Genomic DNA, 26,675 nt, shown 5'->3' with positions numbered 1-26,675 from the left:
TCCTTATTAAAAGAATACAAAAAACTACAACATATCCATAACAAATGCTAGCATCCAATAAAAAATACTATTTCACAGAGCAGGATTAGATACCTAATCTCTCAGGAGATTTGGCTGTAAAACGGAATGGAAATATTGAAATCTGCATACTTATGTACAGATGTGTCCATGTACATCAAGCCCCCTTTCGGTTCCTTCCTGCAACTTTTTCCATTAAAATTAATCTAATTTTGCAAAACAGAATGAACACATAGGTTGCACATTCACCTTCTGCTGATTAAAATGATTTGCAGCATGTCTAAATTCAGTTTGTGACCATATTTGCATACAAAATGCTACATTACAGTGTTTTCCCAGGAGAACACTAATATTACTATTCGTATGCAGTTACAGCGGCAGTCACACACTGAAAATAGCTATGTCACACATCATTTTAATCAGCAGAAGCTGCTTGCACATCCGATTAGCTCTACCTTGTACTTTTTATATATATATTATTCATGGCAGTAAGTCGCCCACCTGGGGCCTTCTCTGTAAATGTATATACTTAGGAAGGCAGAGGCCTAAGGGTTGCTAATTCAGGACATATGTTAACACAATTGCCTGAAGCGTTATACACAGTAAATGTTGTCACGCATACACTTCTATATTGAAAAAAAAAAGCAAAGTCTGTCCTGTTCCCTATGCACCGACGCCATATGTCATCAGGCAGCGTAAAATATAAAGTCTTAGTAAATAAAGTAGAGTTGGTTTAGTATTTCCCACAGCTATATTTGCAGTAGAACACTGTAAAAAGTGTAAAGAAAGGAAGACCGTTGGATGCGAGCTTTCAATCTGCACACGCTGACGGAGATGACAGTTGTATTTTCAATATGACAGCCACACGAACAGCCGCGGTCAATATCCACGCGAGCTATGTGACAGTTAGAAGAGACTTTGGGGAATTCATCCGTCAGGTAGAAAATCGACTGTCATACCTAGAGACACGCAGGGAATCTTATTTATTGAATGGATCTTGCAGGCAGGAACAGTAATTGCCACCAGTAATTCTAACTAAAAGAGGGCACACTGAGCAGACCAAGGACTGGCTTCTGCATAGTCTGCATTATTTACCAAGGATGTCTGCCCTCAACAAGGGAGGAGACTTCGGGAAGTTTATTAAGCTCATTTCACTGTAACAGACCAGGGCAAATAGCAAGGAGCACATTAACACAAATACATGTTTTCGAAGATATTTTTAACTTGCGTAGGTAACTGTTGTGCGTCATAGCGCAGATTATTGTACTCTTTCCGCATAAACATAATCAGACATGTCTTAAGATCCCCATACACAGGTCTAATTCCATCCAATTCCGACGGATAGGCCCGATATATAGCGGATAAAATCGGGCCAAATCGGAAGTTGACATCAAGTCCGATCCGCTGCGTGTTCCCATGTGCATTGCATGGGAGGTAGAGTGTTTGGATGCCGCGCGGTGTGTGTGTTAGGTACACTACAAATACCTAAATAGTATAGACAAGATAGGGGTACACCAAAAGGTGTCACTCCGCACTCACAGTAACTAGAGAATGTTATATGAATTCAAATGAAATGAGTCATGATATACCGGTTATTGGTAAAAATTACCAATAACAAGTATATCATGACTAGGGTTGCCAATCCCGGAGCATTTTTTCAATCACGGAATTCGGGATTGAAAAATGCCCGATCCCGGGATTGGCTTCTCTAATTAAAAAACCCGCCCCGGCCACCCCGCATATTTACTTACACCGATGCAGTGCGGCCCGGAGGGCGGTCGGTGAAGCTGGGAGGGTGGGCGGCCGATTACTGATGCCGGGAGGCAGGCGGGTGAGTGAGCGGCATCCAGGAGCAGGGCAGGCAGGTGGGCGGACGGGCGATGATGTCATGCTGCGCGCCGGGTCTGCACAGCTGCTTGGCCTCGTCATGCTGCGCAGAGCCACGCCGGGGAAGGGAGAAGCCGGGCAGTGTCTGAGCACACGCTCAGACACTGCCTGGCATTAGACTGCGAATCCCGGGATTGGGAACTCTAAACCCGGGATTGAAATCCCGGCGTTTTAGGGGCCAAATCCCAGGATCCCGGGATTGGCCACCCTAATCATGACTCTCATTTCATTTGATTTAATATAACATTCTCTGGTTACTGTGAGCTCTGAGTGACACCTTTTGGTGTACCCCTATCTTGCATCGCATGGGAGCCTGGAGATCTTATGTGCAGCACATAGGATAAATTAAAATTGGACCATCAGTGTCACTGCAGGTACGTTTCTAGCACCTGCGATAGATTGCATGCGCAGGCTGATTGACAGGCAGGGGACATTCCGGGGTGGACACCCGGCATTTCATGTGCCCCATAGAAAGGCTGGGCGGGGCCCAGGGTCCCCTGCCATATCGGGGCAGATGGCTGATATCACATGACGTCAGCACTCAACCCCAATTCGTGGAACAACTCGCAGGTGAAAAGTAGCTGCTGGGTTACCTTTCGTCCGCGAACAGAGGAAAGGTAATTCGACGGTGAGAAGGTCTGAATTACCCTCTTGATCACATGATCACTGCACAATGTCCCACAGGTCAAATGAATGTTTTTTGGCTGATGGTGTTCCTGCTAGGAGAGCCAAATGAAGCTCTTTATCTGTCTATAAATTAATCATGAAGAATTATTCCTACAATTCATGGAAAATCATATGCAACCTGCCAAAATGATGTACAATAAATGAAGTTGAATAGCACAAAGAATAGATCTTACACTTTATGTATCTCATCTAGTCAGGGAATGTTGGATTACAAAATACAGCAATAATTTGACCCTGATTAAGCACCTGAACACTGCACCAAGCTAAACCCGCTATATCATTTATGGGGCTAATATAGCTTAAATTGCAATTTTGTGTGCAAATCCAGTAGCAAGCACCCTCGCTCAACCCGCGGACCCGGGAATTGCCGAGTTTGCCAGGCAAGGGGGCGGGGCTTTTGGCGACATCAGCTTTGCCCCGCCCCCCTGACACATACTATCTGGACTCCTCTCCGGGAGAAGAGGAAAGGCAAGTATGGGGTTAACTGACCCGTTTAAAAAAGCAGCCTCCAGAAAGAGCACATTTCTGCAGCAAATCCCATGACAACGCTGTCCACTTTTATACACTTCATATGCGCTGACGTAAATCACCACCGAGGAAGCAGATCTCAGACGTCCATTTCAAGCTGGTCTTAGGTAATGAGAAATTAGTCACCGCTTTTAAAGCACGGGGGAAACAAAAAAAAACGGAAGACTATATCCTGCGGAGCCCAATTAGTCTTTTTTAAACGCGGTATTTGGAGGTTTCCAAGGTTACCATTGAACATTTTCTACATCTTTGTAGGTGGGAGACCTCACTGGTGTCCACATCTGTTCCCTGATCTCCACGCTAAGCTGGAGCCTGTCAGGTAATGGGCACTTTGTAACCGTTTGATATAGAATATTGTTTTTGGAAAGAAAATGTGTTTTGATTGTATGATTCATTCTACCGAGCAAGTAATGAAGAACGCGGCTGTCACCTGTCTGCTTTATTGTGCGCGGTGTAGGATGTTCGGTAACGTTAACGCACATATAAGTAACACAGGTTATTGGGCAAGCAAGTAATAGGACTGCAAAGGGTTAAATAAATCATCTATTGCGCGGACAGGTGAAAAATGAGCCGAGAGATTGTTATTACGGGGCTGGAAAGTGAATAAGATTACCAACATGTCTCCAAGGCTTCTAACGGGTATCTAAGGAAAGCTGGGCGACCTTGTATTTGCTAAATCCACAATATCTAGTGAACGCGCTGTTCCGGAGTGCTGAATTGGAAAACATCTATAGGAAACTGTTCACGATGGTCATCTCAATGTGGAAGCAGGATTGACAAGGAAAAACAGGATAAACAGGAGCCCCAAGCTTGATTAAGTCTATATTTAGGGGGGTATTCAAAACCGGCCAAATTTCCTTGCCAGGCTAAAAATTGGCAATAAATTTGCTTATTAGTATTAGTTTTTTAGTTCATTTTTGCCGATGGTATTTCACTTTGAGGGGGCGAATTGGGATGGGTGACAACAACCAGAAAAATTGTCAAAATGGGCCGCAAATTCGCCAAAATAAGTGAATTTGCATCAATTTTACTGATCCACGCAATTTTCACCAAATGTTGGATTTTCCGACCCAGCGAAAAAATCAGCACTGGGATTGAATGGTGGCAAACTGAATTTTCCCCCAAAAAAACCCAGGAGAAGATTTTTGGCCTCCTGAAAATTTGCCCAGGATTGAAACCCCCTCCTAAATCTGCTAAATCTGTTACAATAAATAGGTTACATTGTTATAGAAATATATCCAATTACTTTGTAAAGATCTGTATGCAAATATTTTAAAAAAATTGTACACCGCTGCGTTATGTAGCCAAATAAAATGCTCATTTTGTTTTCTAAACTAAACTAAATCTAATGCTCACCTGTATGTCCCAAACTTTGACATGAACAAGGATATAACACCTGAGACCATCCTTGTGTACTCTCATGGAATGTTCAGAAGACTCCTGAACAGGTTGGGATAATTTGGTCTACAGCATGATGGTCGACAGTCATTATGTCAACATGGGAAAAGGTCGACATGGAAAAAGGTCAAAAGGTCATTAGTTCGACAGGTTGTTAGTTCGACAGGTCATTAGCTCGACAGTCAAAAGTTTGACATGGGGGTTTTTCACAGTTTTTTTACCTGAATGTCAACACAGTCCACATGGACACAGTTTAAAGTGCTGCGCTCGCTATGAGTCAGGCACGGTGCCTTGCTACACTCGGCACACTATTTTATTCTCCCACCATGCCCTAGTGGATGGTAGGGCATGAAATACCGCCTGTCGGCACACGTCGGCTCAAAAACAGTGAAAAACCCCATGTCGATCATCTGACTTAACCTAGACGCTGTCGAACGAATGACCATTCGACCTTTTCCCACGTTGACCTAATGACTGTCATGCTGTAGAACAAATGACTGCATCCCTCCTGAACACCCAAGGGAGAAGGTGACCCCTTCTATATCCCGGCCCATTTCCAAGAGAAATGCGTCATAATACTACTGCATAATGCTGCAAGAGTCAGAACCATAATGATGCAGGAGAAAGATAGTACGCCTGTAACCAATATCATCGGAACCACCACAGCTGCACAGAATATTTCAGGAGAGCGGCGTGCCGATAGAAGTTGGGATCGTATCACTCATGAGATTCAGTTAGTGAGGGCTGGAATGTGTGTGATGGGGACAGTGACATGACATGAGCAGGGCAAATAAAGAAGCAGAGACAGTGGCAGCTGTGTTCGTAAATAGGCAGAAATGTACAATTGCAGAATCAAAAGGGACAGGGACAATTGGGGCACGTGCCCCGTAACACTACTTACTGCACATCGCTAAGGGGTGTTTTGAGATTAATCCTTTGAGTCCCAAGTGTATTTGTAAAAACAGATGTGGAAATTGCCAAGCAGACATTTTTCTTCATCACAATGACCTGCAATGTTTACCTTATATAGCAAATATATATATATTTTTTGCACACATTATTTGAATTTATATAACAAATGTGAGCGACGTTAACATGTTTAGCGGATATCTCACCGAACTGCTGGAACTCAAAGGGTTAAAAAGGTAAAAGACCTGTGGCTCTGTTAGGGCAGGATACTTGTTTCCTCGTCATGTACCCTACAGAAATGATTATCAGTGACAGGTGACCTGTGGCTGCAGCATGGTGGGCAAAAAGTGCCTGCCCCAACATGGAGAAGGGAAAAGGTAAGTGAGCCCAGGTATGGGGGGGGGGGGGGGGGGGGGGTGGGAGAGATGTACTAAGCCTTGAAAAGTGATAATGTGTAGCGTGATAAAGTGCCAGCCAATCAACTCATAAAAACAATGTTACAGTTTGTGTTTGGAAAATGACAGTTCATAGCTGATTGGCTGTTAGATTGGTTTGAATGCAAAAGGATGGTCACATCAAATATTGATTTACTCTAGAGTTCTCTTCTGTCACTCACTTCGCATTTTGTTAATCGATAAAAAAATGATTGTCTCATTTAAATTCACTGTTTTGTTAAAATAGAAACAAAAAATAGGTTCCTGATATGTTGATATGCAGAATTTATCCTAATTGAAAATGATTATAGGATTACTTATACTATGTATATCCGCATTATATATGTACTGATATTGGTATTGTATCCAGCCATATCTCTGTTCTGTTGATTGTCATTCCCATTGTGCTGGATATCATAACAACTCACAAAGCTTTGCTCTCTGTACAATGTTTTTATTGTCTCATTGTTACTGTAAACCTTACTAAACATAATTTCAAAAAATAAAAATAAATAAAAATAAACTGCTAACACTTCTATTTTCGAAAGCCTTCTCCACACCTGCCTAAAGCAAGAATGAATATTTTGCTAAAAAGAATCTCATACACTGGATAAGATGCAGTCTTGGTCTTTATTTTGTAGCAGGTAAACAGCATACCAGGTAATCAGCATAGGCAAAGATAGCTACATCATTGCAGCATACAGGTATCACGGCATAGTGCACGCTTCTCATTATGTCCCAGTGGTCCTTACGGTAGCCTGCACCCCTGGCCTATCACCTAGGCAGATATTCCGCCATCAGGAACAATGACCTCCTGCCCTGGAAACACCTATATCAGGAAGCCACAGGTGCTGCTAATCAGCCCCACCTTGAACAAATCAGTTAGAAAACCAGGACCGGATCTTATTTCCCTGCTGCTGCTCTGAAACCTGGTCTGTATTCCCCACATTAACCTAATATGCTGTATCTGCCACAATACATAATATTATTTTGTTAAAAACATGAATGGAAAAGTAATTAGAGCATTAGATGTTTGAGCGTATTAAGAAATCGTGTTTTACTTAGACAAGACACTGCACTGATACATCTCAAAGTTGATTAAATTCTTTGGATAATCCTGAAAGACATTAGGGGATGAGACGCATCACTGCACCGACATGTCATCGGATCATACAGTACGGAATAAATTGGACTCGTTGTCAGCCGATCCTATTCAGCGACTCAAGCAAAACACCACGTCGTCTCTGAGAAGTTCATCAACTGTTTATTTCACAGGGTGACACCCCGGTGACAAATTGGTTTTATTGTGGGGACATGGTGACACTATTAAGCATCTTTTCCTGTTTTCGGTGTCAGAACACCCGCCCTGCCCTGCTGAACTATATCAATGATCTAAAAATCTACCCTTTCGATAACTTTGGAATCAATGCGGTGAAACTTGTAGTTTTACAGCTCAGGTTGTTTTAGGACAGAACGTCTGAGAAGTTATCGTTTTAAAGAGATACTTCTGTCTTATCACAGAGAAGATATGTGTATAATCATCAATTCGCTATTCAGAAGAAAATGTAACTACCACAGGAATGGACAAAGCTATTTGAATTCTTTGTACAAATTGTGCATATCCGAATCCAAAATATCTTCTCTGACAAGATTCTTTATACCAAATTGGAATTTAAAAAACAAGTACACTCTCTGAGACTGTGTAGTATAAAGCCGGGAACACACAAGCCGATGTGTGTACGTGGCGATATTGGCGGTGGCAAGGATCCGGCGGAGTGCCAGCATTGGCAAGTGTGCCGGCAGGGAGCTAGTGATGTTGGAGCCGGGGCCCTGCTGCTGCAAGTTCAACAAGGACCTCCCTCATCTGAACTGTTCAGACGAGGGATGGGGTCATTAACAATGCGCGGGAGTAAGCATTACCAACAATGTTGAGTGTACACCCTAGACAATGTAGTAAATGATATCACTCAGAAGAGCCCTTCTAAACAACATATTTTACGTTCTTGTCCAGTGTGTATGGGGGCTAGTATGGATTATGAACAGTTTGGTCTGACCTACCTCATGTACATCTAGTCTCTGGGCAGTAAGGTCAGAGCTGACCTTGTACATCTAGTTACTGAGCAGTAAGGTCTGAGCTACCACCTGCAAATCAAGTCACTGGGTATGAGTTATAACCTGTACATACAGTCTCTGGGCAGTAAGGCCTGAGGTACCTACTGTACACCCAGTCACTGGGCAGTAATGCCTGAGCTACCTACTGTACATACAGTCACTGGGCAGTAAGGCCTGAGCTACATGTACTGTACATCCAGTCAATGGGCAGTAAGGTCTGAGTTATAACCTGTACGCCCAGTCACTGGGCAGTAAGGCCTGAGCTACCTACTGTACATCCAGTCACTGGGCAGTAAGGCCTGAGCTACATGTACTGTACATCCAGTCACTGGGCAGTAAGGCCTGAGCTACATGTACTGTACATCCAGTCACTGGGCAGTAAGGCCTGAGCTACATGTACTGTACATCCAGTCACTGGGCAGTAAGGCCTGAGCAACATGTACTGTACATCCAGTCACTGGGCAGTAAGGCCGGAGCTACATGTACTGTACATCCAGTCACTGGACAGTAAGGTCTGAGCTATAACCTGTACATCCAGTCTCTGGGCAGTAAGGCCTGAGCTACATGTACTGTACACCCATTCACTGGGCAGCAAGGCCTGAGCTACAACCTGTACATCCAGTCACTGGGCAGTAAGGCCTGAGCTACATGTACTGTACATCCAGTCACTGGGCAGTAAGGCCGGAGCTACATGTACTGTACATCCAGTCACTGGGTAGTAAGGTGTGAGCTACATGTACTGTACATCCAGTCACTGGGCAGTAAGGCCTGAGCTACCTACTGTACATCCAGTCACTGGGCAGTAAGGCCTGAGATACAACCTGTACATCCAGTCACTGGGCAGTAAGGCCTGAGCTACCTACTGTACATCCAGTCACTGGGCAGTAAGGCCTGAGCTACCTACTGTACATCCAGTCACTGGGCAGTAAGGCCTGAGCTAAATGTACTGCACATCTAGTCACTGGGCAGTAAGGCCTGAGCTACATGTACTGTACATCCAGTCACTGGGCAGTAAGGCCTGAGCTACATGTACTGTACATCCAGTCACTGGACAGTAAGGCCTGAGCTACCTACTGTACATCCAGTCACTGGGCAGTAAGGCCTGAGCTACATGTACTGTACATCCAGTCACTCGGCAGTAAAGCCTGAGCTACATGTACTGTACATCCAGTCACTGGGCAGTTAGGCCTGAGCTACATGTACTGTACATCCAGTCAATGAGCAGAAAGGTGTGAGCTACATGTACTGTACATCCAGTCACTGGGCAGTAAGGTGTGAGCTACCTACTGTACATCCAGTCACTGGGCAGTAAGGCCTGAGCTACATGTACTGTACATCCAGTCACTCGGCAGTAAAGCCTGAGCTACATGTACTGTACATCCAGTCACTGGGCAGTTAGGCCTGAGCTACATGTACTGTACATCCAGTCACTGGGCAGTAAGGCCTGAGCTACATGTACTGTACATCCAGTCACTGGGCAGTAAGGCCTGAGCTACATGTACTGTACATCCAGTCACTGGGCAGTAAGGCCTGAGCTACATGTACTGTACATCCAGTCAATGAGCAGAAAGGTGTGAGCTACATGTACTGTACATCTAGTCACTGGGCAGTAAAGCCTGAGCTACATGTACTGTACATCCAGTCACTGGGCAGTAAGGTCTGAGCTACATGTACTGTACATCCAGTCACTGGGCAGTAAGGCCGGAGCTACATGTACTGTACATCCAGTCACTGGGCAGTAAGGCCTGAGCTACATGTACTGTACATCCAGTCAATGAGCAGAAAGGTGTGAGCTACATGTACTGTACATCTAGTCACTGGGCAGTAAAGCCTGAGCTACATGTACTGTACATCCAGTCACTGGGCAGTAAGGTCTGAGCTACATGTACTGTACATCCAGTCACTGGGCAGTAAGGCCGGAGCTACATGTACTGTACATCCAGTCACTGGGCAGTAAGGTCTGAACTACCACTTGTACATACTGTCACTGAGCAGTAAAATCTGAGCTACTGGTTTCTGAGCAGAAAGGTCTGAGCTACAACCCGTACAGCCAGTCACTGGGCAGTAAGGCCTGAGCTCCAGTACCACTTGTACATGCTGTCACTGAGCAGTAAGATCTGAATCAGGTTTCTGAGTAGAAAGGTCTGAGCTACCACCTGTACAGTACATCAGGTTTCTGAGCGGTAAGGTCTTAGCCAACGCTTGTACATCCAGTCTCTGGCCAGTAAGGTCTGAGCTACCACCTGCACATCCAGCCTTTGCCCAGTAAGGTCTGAGCTACCACCTGCACATCCAGTCTCTGGCCAGTAAGGTCTTAGCTAACACCTGTACATCCAGTTACTGAGCAGTAAGGTCTGAGCTACCTCCAGTACATCCAGTCACTAGGCAGTAAGGTCTAAGCTACCACCTGCACATCCAGTCTCTGGGCAATGCAGAAAAATTATTCCTCAGTAATTTAGGGGGCTCATACACCGGCGGGGGCCTGTCCTCCAATCCGCTGGAAACTACGATCCTCCAACCGGATGCAACCATTTGGCAGCCATCAATGATTAAAAAAAATTTTTTGCCTGTTTAATAACTCCAATCCCCTAAAGCGACTGTCACAGGAGTGTGGGCTTGGCCAATATACTGCAGGATCCAAAAGTCCTTTCAGTTGCAGAAAAGTTCAAAAATTCATTAAAAAAACCACCATTATAAAGAAAGGGCAAAATAGGACTGCACCATTTTAGTGTTGTGTTCCATTGCCATGTGTATGCTATTCTTATCAAATAATGAAACATTAGGTAAAACCCACTAACTGCATCACTATAAAGCTCTTATATGCTTAATAGTTAGGGCGGTATTCAATGTGAATACCGGCGACGTGCAGAGAATCCTGTTTAGGATTCGCTGCACATTCGCCACTGCTCGCTGCGTTCCGGAGCCTCGCCGGCTCCGGTATTCAACGAGTCAAGGGCTCGCTGCCCCTGACTGGCGAATTTGAGCTCCTGCGGCGGACGCCGCAGGGAGCCTGAGGACGGTGGCAGGCAGGGAGATGGAAGTCTCCCTGCCTGCCCCAGAACGTTTGTGGGGGGGAGGTGGGCTCCCCGGGAGCCAGGCAGCACAGGATACCCCCCGGGGGTGCCAGCAGGGGACCGGGTATATTCACTACACCCGATCATGCATATGTAATGATCGGGTGAAGTGAATATATGAATATCTAATGAGCGGCTCGGCTCCCGGCCCCCTGCTGGCTGGTCTGTGTAAAAAAAAAATAATAATAATAATAATATATATTTTTTAAATTAAATATATATATTCATGTGCTTACAGCACATGAATAAAAATAGCATGCCCCTCCTCAGAATAAAATTCCAGAGTTTTTGACACCAATTGTAAAAAACAAAACACTTTATTTTAAAAGTTCACCTTCCACTTCACCATAAAAAGATAGTGATTGCTACTCGGTGAATCATGGCGAAAAAAACCTTGAAATGTATTCGCCATGTGGTCATTGAATAGGGTGATTCACCGTTTTAGTCAAAAATTCGCCTTACAGCACAAAATCGCCATAAAAACCTGGCGAATCAGCCTCATTGAATACCGCCCATAGTATTATAAGGCCTTCACTGTAGTGTAGCCTAATGACCGTACCTTCCATTTCAATAGAACTGTATAGATAATTACCCCATCATTGTTTATAGGGCTACATGCAGCGAGAATGGGTAACCTCTAGAAAGAATAATGGAAATATCTGCCGCAATATGAAAATCACACGATAGAAAGCAATGTAGACAATCAAAGCGCTATCACCATTTGTTAGAAAATGACATATGTATATGCTTACCATACTATCCCTTTACACTGGGACACATGAATTATACAGGTTCTATGGATGGATGCCTTCAAGCCTGCACATCACCGGGATTTTATCAGCCAGAGAACCTGTATAATCCAGGAGCATCTCGGTTTAAAGGGACGGAAAGCAAAGTCTACACATGCACCCCATTCTGACATTATGGTGGTGGCTTTCAACAATTAGGAATAATTTGGAATATGCATATATCACACACACATATATATACGTAGCGCACCTCACACACTTAACACATTGGACAGAAACACACCACACGCAGTACAACACACCCACATACACTACAACTGGACAGATATCACTGCTTGGGCCAAAGGCTCTGCACTGTGTGATGGACAGATACCACTGCTTGGGCCAAAGGCTCTGCACTGTGTGATGGACAGATACCACTGCTTGGGCCAAAGGCTCTGCACTGTGTGATTGACAGATACCACTGCTTTGGCCAAAGGCTCTGCACTGTGTGATGGACAGATACCACTGCTTTGGCCAAAGGCTCTGCACTGTGTGATGGACAGATACCACTGCTTGGGCCAAAGGCTCTGCACTGTGTGATGGACAGATACCACTGCTTGGGCCAAAGGCTCTGCACTGTGTGATGGACAGATACCACTGCTTGGGCCAAAGACTCTGCACTCTGTCCCAAGCGGTGGTATCTGTCCATCAGAGTGCAGAGTCTTTGTCCTAAGAAGAGGTATCTGTCCATCAAAGACTATGCACTGTGTGATGGACAGATACCACTGCTTAGGGCAAAGGCTCTGCACTGTGTGATGGACAGATACCGCTGCTTGGGGCAAAGACTCTGCATTGTGTGATGGACCAAGTTGCATGTTCTACTTCTACCACTGACTGTGAGCATATAACACTAAGTTTATTATTAGCAATTTATAATATACATAATATAGATTATACATGCTATATATATATATATATATATATATATATATATATATATATATATATATATATATATATATATATATATATATATACACATACACTGTTATAGCACAGATGACATGACTGCATAATGCCCATTTAATTACCTCTATGTTTTTATGCACAGTGCTGCAACAGACTCCAATGCAAACATTTCATTCATCAATGTGGAAAATAATTCTGCCAAGGTGCCATCTGGTGGCAAAGAAATATATTGCAGAGAAGGAGCCTGGCTGCAGAGACCTTTGCACTCCACAGATAAAATGCTTGGCATATGTAGTAGTAGTATGTTTATTTATAAGGTGCCGCAAAGTGTCTGCAGCGCCGTACATAGCAAACAAAAAACAAATGACAAGGTAACGTACAGGGTGTGTTGAAAAATACAGTATAAATAGGGGTATAGCTGGTAGAAATAAAATCAGCATCAGTTCAGAAGTAGGTGTCAAAATTGTCGAGGAGACTGAAGATGAAGTAGAGGAAGGGAAGAACAGGACAGGTGGACAGGTGAGGTAAAGAGGTAGGGTGAGTACGTGAGGCAGGAGGACCCTACTCATAAGAGTTAACATACTAAAAATAGGTGGGTGGACGAACGAAAAACAACAGGATAAGTAGGACCGGAGGGGAACGGAGGCAGAATAGGAGGATCAAAAGAGGTTAGGAGGGAGGGATAGGCTAGTCGAAAAAAGTGGGTTTTGAGGGAGCGCTTGAAGGAGGTAAGGGAATCAGAAAGCCTGATGGGTGGCGGGAGGTTGTTCCAGTGCAGGGGGGCAGCACGAGAGAAGTCTTGGACACGGGAGTGGGAGGAGGTGATTAGGTGAGAGGTCAGTCGGCGGTCAGCAATGGAGCTAAGAGGACGGGAGGGAGTGTAGATAGAGATCAGTGAAGAGAGGTAAGGAGCGGTGGAGTAGGAGAGAGCCTTGTAGGTGGTGGTGAGGAGTTTAAAGAGAACTCGGAAAGGAATGGGGAGCCAGTGAAGAGATAGACAGAGGGGGGAGGCGGAGGTAGAGCGGCGGGAGAGGAAGATGAGCCTAGCAGCAGCGTTAAGAATGGTTTGGAGAGGTGCGAGGCGGGTGAGAGGTAGCCCAGAGAGAAGGATGTTGCAGTAGTCAAGGCGGGAGATGACAAGAGAGTGAATGAGAATTTTGGTCGCGTCAGTGGAGAGGAATGGTCTGATGCGTGAGATGTTGCGTAGGTGAAAGCGGCAAGACTGTGAGAGAGCACGAATGTGGGGGGTGAAAGAGAGGGAGGAGTCAATGATGACACCGAGGCAGCGCGTTTGGTCGGTGGAGGTGATCTCGGTTTCACCAATGCTGATGGAGATAGTGGGAGAAGAGGGGATGTTCGGGGGATGGAAGATTAGAAGTTCAGTTTTAGCCATTTTTAGTTTCAGGAAGCGTTGGGTCATCCAGGCTGAGATGGCCGTGAGGCATATGCCAGAATCTCATTTTATGTGTCAGATTGGTGAGATAAGGAAAAATGAGATTTGATTTATGGTATAGGGTTTAAAAAAATGGTGAAAAAAAACAAAAAAACTAAACCACTTAATTAGAGGATGGCGTTATTTTTTGTTGGTTTTCTTTAACAGTGATCAGTCAAAGGCCACCTAAAAGTGCTTTGTACTCCAGAACCTTCCCCACCTGCACGTCTAACAGTTACAGAGCGGGCAGAACACCTGGAAGATTGATATTGCAGGTTGTGTGGTTGGGGGAAGTGAAATAGCCAGGTGACTACAGCATCATGGATGAAAAAGGGGACAGCCTGGGGTGGGAAAGTTGTAATGCATTAGATCACACCAGAATAGACAGACGTAAGTGGACACTGGCTCTACTTGCAACACTAAGTGCAGGACATTTTTCCATCTCCAAAGCAGAAGCTTCAGAGACTGCGTGCTTACCTTTTCCCCTCTCTTACTGGTGGCCCGCCTGGCTGCCTTTTCCTTCAGTCGTTTTTCCTGTAATTAAAATGAAGAGGTTAGAACCCTCGCTGCTGCCTGCATCTCGTATTTTCAAACCATATTCAAAAGCGCTGTAAAAGACCGCTGCCATGCCCTTCATTATTATATGCTCCATTACAAATAATCCAAACATTAAGAACAATCACACGGTACCTTCAGATCCTAATAAAAGGATCAACATAAAACATTCTGTGCAACAATACAAAGTCTGTCTCTTAGAAATAAACACATATTGGTCTGTGGCATTGCAGGGAGGGGTAATGGCATCCAACTACGACTTAATTACTCCCTTGCTTTATCAGGTGAAGAAAAAATAAGTGACGACATAACCTGTCTACCTAACAGGGTATCACGTGTCGACCTAGAAAAGAGACATTTAGAAGATGACTTTCAAAGTCTACATTAGGGGAGAAAAACAAAACAAATAGGCCTGGAAGCACAGAATCCTTTGAAGGTGGAGAAACTTTTGACTTGATAAATTAATATTGAGCACTACAAAAACATTTGAAATTTTTGAATATTTCCGCCCAGCATGGAGATCGTACACCTACAGGGGTGAAAGAGTAGCCAACCAGAAGACAATAGCAATCACCACTACAGTAATACACCTCTCACATGGCAAAGCCGGGTCGAGATCCCAGGTCCGATGCTTTCATATTAAACCTAGGTCGACCGTTATACAGAGGGCAACATGGGTTTAGTCCTCCTTATATCCCGGGTTATGGAATCTTCCGTAATTCATCTGGGGGGGTCGAGCTTTTAACCATGCGGCTCCGACTCTATGGAACGCACTTTTCTCACACAGTTCGAGAGACCCCCACTCTACAATTCTTCAAAAACACTCAAGACTTTCCTGTTTACTCAAGCATTTCCATAATGCCTTTAAGTATAGTTTATGAAAAGCATTTCCGTACTTCACTGTTCCTGTAATGTATTACATTAATTCTATCTGTTAAGTGCCTTGAGTGCTAATGGAGAAAGAGCGCTATATAAAAAAAAATATTATTATTATTATTATTATTATTATTATTATTATTAGCAGCTTTGGTGATTTCACACTGCACCTTTACCCCGGTTCGACGCATCACCAACCCAGCAATTACCCGGGTCCGAGGTGCGGTGTGAAAAGGGTATAATAGATCTTTCCTGGCAAACCTGTGCCTCTTCATCTGCTGGACAACTACGCATCCCATCATGCCGCGACAACTTTCTCATTCCCCAATAGGAAACAATGACAGGGCATGCTGGGACTTGTTTTTCCCAACAGCTGGTGAGTGTAATAAGTGGACACAATAATACAGTTCTAAGTGCATAGTAATAGTGGTGTAACAAGTGGGCACAACCATGCAACAATAATAGTTTAACAAGTGGATAAAATACATATTATACAGCATATAATAATGTATGAACTGAATACAAAATGAGGAGAGAAACCCCCATAATGCTCCTTAGCGGATTACAATAGTGCAAGTAACTACTGCCATCTAATGTAGGAGACAGGCTAATTGTTAATTATATAGACAAGACTTAAGAAGCCAGAATAATTAAGTCGGACAGAAGTTCTAAAAGCCTTGTGATCGGGAGGTTGCAGTCCTTACTTACAATTTACAAAACTATTAGAACACAAAGGGAGAGTGGAGAGTTCGAGTAAAGTGGATGCAAGGCTGGTAGTGTTGCCCTATAACCCGCTTCTGTTCTTAAGCCATCTGTACTCAGTATGATAAGGAAGCAGCCGTTTGGTGATGCTGCAACAAAAGGCAATTTAAATTCCACCGCAGTATGCAAGGAGAAATATAATGAGATATCCAATGATTTATTTCTTCAATTTGCCGTAAGTATGAGAAAGGAAACCGTCTCTACATTTTTTTTGCAGCAATGTCTGAACTTCACTAATGCAAATCTATTCCACGTTCGTGCACTCACATAATTGTATTCCAAGGCAAAGCGGATGGGAAAGCCTGCAGCACAACCCACATTACTGTCCTCATTTGGACTGGAAACCCAACACCACCGTCCACCTAACTATTAATGTATTAGGTTTAAAAGTATAGAGCGGTATAGGCTGCTTGTCCTTAAATACTCTGTTGTGGACAAAAATTAGCACCACTCTCAGTACACACTACAATGCTCCCCCCCCCACACCCCCTCACTCATTTAAAATGTGGTATATAGATTTGAAATGTGCCATTAATATCCAAATAGTCCCTTACCACTTGAACACATCCCCATCAGCCAAGGGCCGATGTCACAGAAGTGAGTGTCTTAACAGAGATCAGAGCATTACTACATCAAATTTTAGTAACTACTGAAACTACTTAAAAATGGCTGCAACACAATAAAAAGGCTTTCCGTGACTCAGCTATTCTTCACAGACTTGTAAGGTTGAGCAGAGACTACTTGTGTCATTTTTAAAAAGGGTATAACAACAGACTAAAGGGGGTATGCAATGTGCCACCGCTATTTCCGACGTGGGAAATAGCGGTGGCTCCCTATTCAATGCGGTCATTAACAACAGCATTGATGCGGGATCATGGCAGAACGACTTGAGAAGCCGTTGGGCCCATTCTGCCGATAACGGCCGCGGTTTGACGTTATTTGGGCCGCAGATGGACAATCCATGGCCATTTTCACGGCCGCGTTCCCTTTGGGCCCATCGGCAGGCGGGACATTGAATCCAGTCTGTGGTTATGCGGTCGATCTGACCGCAACCGGGCCAGGATCGCGGCTGTCGGCAGGGATTGACAGTCGTGATCCCACATTGCATACCCCCCTAAATAATCTACAGGCCACAACATCAAGCAAGGAAGCCAAAAAATGTAAAGACTAAATCGAAATAAAAACAGGAATTGCTACAGATCAACGTCCGTGAATTTCTCTCAGAACAAGTTCTGCTGTGCTTCACCTGCAACTTTCTACATCTTATTTCCTGAGCTCTATGGGTCGTGGACACCCATAGAGGGAGAAATTGCCGGCATTGCGGTGGTCAGGATTCAGGCGTCGGTATTTCGACCGCTGGGATTTTGACTCCATCCGGTCTGCAATACGCTTGTTGAATAGTGAGAATGTACGCCAGGAAATGGAGTGCCGGGGTTTTTCTATTTTGATTAAAAAAAAATTAAAAAAAGGTATTTTCATTGACATTTTGTGACATTGCTGCTTATACTTGCTGTGCTGTACAATGCAAATTCACTCAAATTCTTCAGTTTTTGCTGATGACAAATTCACATGGGTTTTTCACTTTTTCAGTCCTTTCGCCCAGGCCCCAATTTGTAGAAAACTGCAAGTTATTGCTGCAAGTCCCGAAAATCCCTATTTGTAATTGACTTTGATTTTCATGGTTGCGTGCACTTATACGCTACTGACTAATTTGCCCATTTGTTCTAAATGCTGATAATTAAGGCATTTTCTAAATGACTTTACTTAGTTTTGCAAAATCGCTTAGAAAATACCCCAACATCGGTGTGTGTGTGTGTGGGGGCTCTAGCAACAGCAATGTGTGCCACTGTCCGAGATTGTTGGTCAGTGCCCATCAGTCTCGCAGACTGTCAGTGTTCTCTACCGGAGAACGCTGGCGCTGTCAGCTCGCTCAGCACACAACTATGATAGCTTGTGCTGTGTGTTGGCTGTCAGCGCTGTGTTCTGCGCGACAGCACTGTAGCAGAGGCCGACCTACCGTAGCTAGGAAGCCCTACACACATCGCTATGTGTCTAGGGCCTATTAGGATCTCCGTACACAAACTAGACCACTGTCTCCGGTTACAGGGTAACCGGCTAAATCACATGCTAGATTGCATTATTATTATTGGTTATTAGAACTACGTTCTGTAGGCAGTTACAGGATCCGCAAGCCTGCTACAATGACGACATATTCGGAACCTGCCAACTTCCATGTTGTTTTATTTCCCCCAATTATGACAGCTCTCAATATTAACTATGTGGCGTAAAGGCGGCATACGGCATCCTTCCAGCTTTAATCACAGAGGATTGGCAATAAAGAGGGGGGAAAAACAAGTCTGCGTATAAAGACTCGTGCCACTAAAAGCAGTTACATGGGAGCTCCTAAGAGGTACACTCCTACTAAGCCCACTACATCTAAGCTACATCTCAACTGCATATTACACCAATAAAAGGAAAGTCTCAGGCAGAAGATAGGCCGCCTGCTACTATGTTTAGTGTGACCTTATTTCATGCACATATATTTGTTGCTCCTCTATAGTCTCTCAGCAGTGGTCCTTATGTGTGTCCCATAGGTGTCGCCATGTATTTGTGCTCTGCAGAGCCTGCTGTGCCTCATAGCACAGATGCCACAGTGAATGGTCTGATGAGTTAGATGGAAATGGAATTAAGCAGATTTCAGTCATACTCAAATATGACTATCAGCTACTATTTTATTTTCTCTGTCTTCGTGTACCTACTGCAATGTCGGTTGGAACTTAGTGACATCATTAGCTGACATCATCAGCCCATGACCAATCACTGTATAACAAGCACTGCTGTCTTTCCACACCAGTGTTGTTCTCACATAGCTTAAATCTAATGTTCTGATAAGTTCCTGACATGTATTATAATCTTTTATTTGTGTAGCACAACAATATTACACAGTGCTCGCACATTAAATTAGAACTCCCAAACAAAACATGTGGAGAACATCCAAACTACAAGCGGGTAGAGCTCAGCACTGGTCAGATTATTTAATGAACTTCATTGCCCAGATTGTGTTTGCTCACTTTGCAGTCAACAGTTTTACTGCAGTATTAGGGCCATCTATTCACAGTGCATGTAATACATCAGACCTATACAGGACCAGCGATCATAGTAACTGGTATTTGTGTCAGTAGTGCCAGACATACACAGTGCAGTGTATGTAATACATCAGATATATACAGGGACAGTGATCACAGTAACCCGGTATATGCGTAGTAGTGCCAGACATACACAGTGCAGTGTGTGTAATACATCAGATATATACAGGGACAGTGATCACAGTAACCCGGTATATGCAGTAGTAGTGCCAGCAATACACAGTGCAGTGTGTGTAATACATCAGATATATACAGGGACAGTGATCACAGTAACCCGGTATATGCAGTAGTAGTGCCAGCAATACACAGTGCAGTGTGTGTAATACATCAGATATATACAGGGACAGTGATCACAGTAACCCAGTATATGCGGCAGTAGTGCCAGTCATACACAGTGCAGTGTGTGTAATACATCAGATATATACAGGGACAGTGATCACAGTAACCCGGTATATGCAGTAGTAGTGCCAGCAATACACAGTGCAGTGTGTGTAATACATCATATATATACAGGGACAGTGATCACAGTAACCCGGTATATGCAGTAGTAGTGCCAGCAATACACAGTGCAGTGTGTGTAATACATCATATATATACAGGGACAGTGATCACAGTAACCCGGTATATGCAGTAGTAGTGCCAGCAATACACAGTGCAGTGTGTGTAATACATCAGATATATACAGGGACAGTGATCACAGTAACCCGGTATATGCAGTAGTAGTGCCAGCAATACACAGTGCAGTGTGTGTAATACATCAGATATATACAGGGACAGTGATCACAGTAACCCGGTATATGCAGTAGTAGTGCCAGCAATACACAGTGCAGTGTGTGTAATACATCAGATATATACAGGGACAGAGATCACAGTAACCCGGTATATGCGGCAGTAGTGCCAGCCATACATAGTGCAGTGTATGTAATACATCAGATATATACAGGGCCAGTGATCACAGTAACCCAGTATATGCAGCAGTAGTGCCAGCAATACACAGTGCAGTGTATATGTAATACATCAGATATATACAGGGACAGTGATCACATTAACCCGGTATATGCAGTAGTAGTGCCAGCAATACACAGTGCAGTGTGTGTAATACATCAGATATATACAGGGACAGTGATCACAGTAACCCGGTATATGCAGTAGTAGTGCCAGCAATACACAGTGCAGTGTGTGTAATACATCAGATATATACAGGGACAGTGATCACAGTAACCCGGTATATGCAGTAGTAGTGCCAGCAATACACAGTGCAGTGTGTAATACATCAGATATATACAGGGACAGTGATCACAGTAACCCAGTATATGCAGTAGTAGTGCCAGCAATACACAGTGCAGTGTGTGTAATACATCAGATATATACAGGGACAGTGATCACAGTAACCCGGTATATGCGGCAGTAGTGCCAGCCATACATAGCACAGTGTGTGTAATACATCAGATATATACAGGGACAGAGATCACAGTAACCCGGTATATGCGGCAGTAGTGCCAGCCATACATAGTGCAGTGTATGTAATACATCAGATATATACAGGGCCAGTGATCACAGTAACCCAGTATATGCAGCAGTAGTGCCAGCAATACACAGTGCAGTGTATATGTAATACATCAGATATATACAGGGACAGTGATCACAGTAACCCGGTATATGCGTAGTAGTGCCAGCAATACATAGTGCAGTGTATGTAATACATCAGATATATACAGGGACAGTGATCACAGTAACCCGGTATATGCAGTAGTAGTGCCAGCAATACATAGTGCAGTGTCCGTAATACATCAGATATATACAGGGACAGTGATCACAGTAACCCAGTATATGCGGCAGTAGTGCCAGCCATGCATAGTGCAGTTTGTGTAATACATCAGATATATACAGGGACAGTGATCACAGTAACCCGGTATATGCAGTAGTAGTGCCAGCAATACATAGTGCAGTGTCCGTAATACATCAGATATATACAGGGACAGTGATCACAGTAACCCAGTATATGCGGCAGTAGTGCCAGCCGGTATGCGGTCAATTTGCCAGCGGTCGGGATCCCGGCGTTCAGAATCCCGACACTGGAATCCCGACCGCCGAAATCCCGAAACTTTCTCCCTCCGTGGGTGTCCACGACACCCATAGAGGGAGAATAAAATAGCGAGGCACCGGGCCCGCTGCGTGGCGTCCCCCCCATGTCGGGATTTCGGCAGTCGGGATTCCAGTGTCGGGATTCCGACCGCCGGCATTACGTATCGGATCCTGCAAGCCATACATAGTGCAGTGTGTGTAATACATCAGATATATACAGGGACAGTGATCACAGTAACCCAGTATATGCGGCAGTAGTGCCAGCAATACATAGTGCAGTGTGTGTAATACATCAGATATATACAGGGACAGTGATCACAGTAACCCGGTATATGCGGCAGTAGTGCCAGCCATACATAGTGCAGTGTATGTAATTCATCAGATATATACAGGGACAGTGATCACAGTAACCCGGTATATGCAGTAGTGCCAGTCATACATAGCACAGTGTATGTAATTCATCAGATATATACTGGGCCAGTGATCACAGTAACCCGGTATATGCAGTAGTAGTGCCAGCCATACATAGTGCTGTGTATACAATATACAGATGGAGCCACTCTCTTTAGGACGGGGACCCGGTGTGACTATCGCTATGCGCTAGGTCGGCCGTCCGAAAGGAATAGGGCATGCGTGTGCCCCATTCAGTGGCACGATTACCAGTGCAGCAGAGCTCTGCTACGCACCAGCATCCTGAACTGACCCCCGAAGCCTGCACGGAGGTACACCCCGCCACATAGCAGTGGAACGCTCTAGCGAGTGAGATGCTCGCGCGTCCCCGCCATCCACCAGCTCTGCCAGACACTGCAAAATGGCAAGCTGGTGGGCTGGCTGAGAGCATCTCCATCTATATCAGACACATACAGGGCCAGCGATCAAAGTAAGCCTTATGGTGCCCATACACTATGCTACTTCTCCGATCGCATACGATCTTCCTTGAAATGTCCAGCAGCTTTCCGGGCGCCAGGATCGCATACGATACATAATATGCCCTCCATTTGCATATGATGTATGATATACGATCCCAGCAAGGCCTGCAATGTTTATGTAGTGCATGTTGTGGTCGTAATTCTAGTACAATCATATCTTATATTACTGATATGAGCCCCCGCCCACAGAGGGTGGAGTTTGTGGGGCTCCAAGAAACCAACCGCTACTCCTCCTCCCCTCCCGCCTGTGTTTTTCTAGAGTTACAGAAGCTGGCATTTTATAAAATGTGTAAGTGAATACCAACATACGCTTCCCCAAAATTACCTGTACAAGAAGCTCAAAATGTTTTCAGTTAACAAATTAATTCAGCATCAGGAAACCGCAAGATTAAATGAAGTTGGAAGTTGTTGAGCAGATGATTTCTTAATTTCTCACACACCTGCTGCAATGTCTGCATATATGGTAATGAGGATAATTGTTTCACCTCATCACCGCTACCGTGAACTAGAAGCGGAACGCAATATACGTTTAACGTTTGCAGGGGAATACCGAGCTAGCCTCCAAATGGTGCAGCTGCGCTAGACATCAAAATTAGGTTAAAAAAAAAAAATCCATAATTTGGGGCGGGGGGGGGGGGGGGGGGGGATCTCATTGAAATATACAATTTCAGAGTTCAACAGTTTAGAGAAAATAAATGTTTTTTGCAAATGGAATGACCCATTATCCTTAACAGCGTGTCAGACAATAATCCTGTCCCTTATATAGATCACAGTGGCAACTGCCATAAATTGTCTCCAATAAAATGTGGAGAAATTGTCATAAAAGTCCAATAAATGATTCCCCCCCCCCCCCCTTCCCCTCGCTAACGAGCAACAAAAATATCAGACCCTTAATACAACAATCTATAATTAGTTTGCAAGCTGTAGCGGGAGAACATAACTTACACAGTAGAAGCTGGTTGCTAAGCATCGAAACATATAACTAGTTGACACTAGGGGGACATTTAACTACATGCTATCCAGTAAACGGCACTTAATTCATGCGCATTTAATATATTGGAAGCTTTATGCTTTCATAGGAAAGGAAATCATGTTTTACAAAGAATGAAAGCAATTATCAGCCACATAAAAAAGCAAACGGCATTGTGGTGCTAAGTATGCAGTTAGCGCCTTGGCCACGCAGCAGTTCTAATGCATCGGTTCAGGCTCACCGGCAGGTCCTCAGGTGTAACGTACTGTAGCTGCGGGTTTCCAGCAGCTGATAAGAGCCCGAGATGACTTTGTGCACCATTGCCTGTATAGTAATACAGTATTATTATTACACTCACTTAAACACTGGTTGCAAAGGTTGCATTGTTTATTTTTTTTCTGACTGGATCCAAGGGGGAAGCGGGGGTGGGGGGTAAAGTCACGGATGACTACTGTGATCAGGGGGTAGTCTATGGGGCAGCATTGAGAAATAGCCAAAGGCTAATGAAGTATACTGAAGCCTGGATTTAGATTTTTCTCTGTCAAGAGTAAAAGTAAAAATGACTGCTGGATGGTAAAGGTGGCAGTGCATATGGACACCATGCAAAGGGCCAGGTGCACTAATGCCTGGTACACACCAGGACGACTAGGGCCCGATCCCCTCAATCTAGATCCAATTCCGACCAATTAGATGTAGATTGTGTGGTGATTGGGCCCTTTTCTGTCCTGGTGTGGACCGATACCGATCCGATGCGCGGTCCCGCGGGTCGGTCGTTATTCAGATCCTACCTGCTGCAGGTAGGATCTGAATAACGACCATACTGCCGGGTGCGGGTCGCCATTGGATCGGGCCCACTCACGGTGCACATCGTAAGCGGGTCGTGCCCCCCGCATCATCGCGAGCGGGTCTGAAGAAACACTGACGACCCGCTTACAATGTGCATCGTGAGCGGGTCGTCGTGGTGTGTACCCTACATAAGGGTCAGGTGCACTAAAGGCCCCCGTACATTATGTGATTTGGGCACAATTTTGCCCGACCCGGATGAATCGGGCCGTGAAATAGTCCCAAATCGCATATGGAGACATCCCCTCTGACCCAATGCGCGGCCCCGTGCGCATCAGAGACGGGAGGTCGGACGGGCTGCACATAAGATTTGCTAAATCTTATGTGCTGCCCGGAGCAGTGCTCCCCCGCAACAGGGGACCTACCAGAGCAGAAGGATCAGGCGCAGGGAGCCGGGCAGCATCAGCGGGAGCAGGGGGGGGGGGGGGCGCAGAGTACCAGGGAGCCGGGCAGGAGAAGACGATGCAGCAGCAGCGCGAGTGGCACGAGCAGCAGAGCACTTCCAAAAAAAAAAAAAAGCCCATACAAACGCATAGGAAGCCATTCATTGGCTGAGACCTCGCATGTGCCATCGCATGTGATCCCTCCCGGGGAGCTGCTGGGACAATCGGGTCCGACTTGTCGTTATGACTAGTCGGACAAATGTAAGGGTGCCTTAAGGGTCAGATGTATCCAGATTCAAAAGTGATAAACTTGAGAGTGATAAACAGCTCCAACCTGCCTTGTTACAGACTGGGTTGGAAAAAATGTCAGGCTGATTGGCTGGTTGTTTATCACTCACTACTTTATGAAGCTTAGTGCATCTGGCCCATAAAATCTCTCAGATCCAGTGCTTGCCCCGCAACAGGTACTTTCTGACTCGAGGAGGAGAAACGATCTGACATTTATCTACTACTTCCTGACGCTATCATTCCCCTCCTCAAATCATGTCACTGCCCCCCCTCCCAGTCTAACACATTACTCATCTCCTGATATACTCTGTGCTGCTGAGAGATACTGCTCCATCCACCACATAATTCTCAGTCTGTGGCTTCTTGCGGCCTTCATTCCCCCTCTTAGCAACTTGCCCTCTGTCACATGCAGTCCTGTGCACAGTAACACATCTAATACCCTGATGTAATCTGTGGAGGTCCCTGCTCCTTCCACTGTACAAATCCAAATGCATCCTTTTTACCAAGCAGCAGGGGGGGGGGTGGGGGGTGGGGGGGGGTGCTGGTCAATCCCCTGAACGCCCTTTGATCTGTGAATACCGGTGAATCCCCTGAATGTGTGATCTGTGAATGCTGGTGAATCCCCTGAATGCCCTTTGATCTGTGAATGCCGGTGAATCCCCTGAATGTGTGATCTGTGAATGCCGGTGAATCCCCTGAATGTGTGATCTGTGAATGCTGGTCAATCCCCTGAACGCCCTTTGATCTGTGAATGCTGGTGAATCCCCTGAGCGCCCTTTGATCTGTGAATGCTGGTGAATCCCCTGAATGTGTGATCTGTGAATGCTGGTGAATCCCCTGAATGTGTGATCTGTGAATGCCGGTGAATCCCCTGAATGTGTGATCTGTGAATGCCGGTGAATCCCCTGAATGTGTGATCTGTGAATGCTGGTGAATCCCCTGAATGTGTGATCTGTGAATACTGGTGAATCCCCTGAATGTGTGATCTGTGAATGCTGGTGAATCCCCTGAATGTGTGATCTGTGAATGCTGGTGAATCCCCTGAATGTGTGATCTGTGAATGCCGGTGAATCCCCTGAATGTGTGATCTGTGAATGCCGGTGAATCCCCTCAATGCCCTTTGATCTGTGAATGCAGGTGAATCCCCTGAATGCCCTTTGATCTGTGAATGCCGGTGAATCCCCTGACCGCCCTTTGATCTGTGAATGCCGGTGAATCCCCTGACCGCCCTTTGATCTGTGAATGCCGGTGAATCCCCTGAATGCCCTTTGATCTGTGAATGCCGGTGAATCCCCTGAATGCCCTTTGATCTGTGAATGCCGGTGAATCCCCTGACCGCCCTTTGATCTGTGAATGCCGGTGAATCCCCTGACTGCCCTTTGATCTGTGAATGCTGGTGAATCCCCTGAATGTGTGATCTGTGAATACTGGTGAATCCCCTGAATGTGTGATCTGTGAATGCTGGTGAATCCCCTGAATGTGTGATCTGTGAATGCCGGTGAATCCCCTGAATGCCCTTTGATCTGTGAATGCCGGTGAATCCCCTGAACGCCCTTTGATCTGTGAATGCCGGTGAATCCCCTGAACGCCCTTTGATCTGTGAATACCGGTGAATCCCCTGAATGTGTGATCTGTGAATGCTGGTGAATCCCCTGAATG

General features: G+C 45.1%; 1 protein-coding gene across 1 annotated transcript in view; it reads right to left on the bottom strand.

The window, feature by feature from the left end:
* DDX10 (DEAD-box helicase 10) overlaps positions 1-26,675 on the bottom strand; it is a 207,419-nt gene that overhangs the window by 62,718 nt on the left and 118,026 nt on the right. Inside the window, exon 16 of the mRNA XM_083169988.1 lies at positions 14,657-14,713. Within this exon, the coding sequence (XP_083026114.1) occupies positions 14,657-14,713 (57 nt within the window). The remainder of the gene's footprint in view (positions 1-14,656; positions 14,714-26,675) is intronic.

Source organism: Crinia signifera, chromosome 2 (genome assembly GCF_055691185.1).
Source record: "Crinia signifera chromosome 2, ASM5569118v1, whole genome shotgun sequence".
Lineage (NCBI taxonomy): Eukaryota > Metazoa > Chordata > Amphibia > Anura > Myobatrachidae > Crinia > Crinia signifera.
Note: the sequence above shows the minus strand (reverse complement) of the source record. Positions and strands in the feature narration are given on the sequence as shown.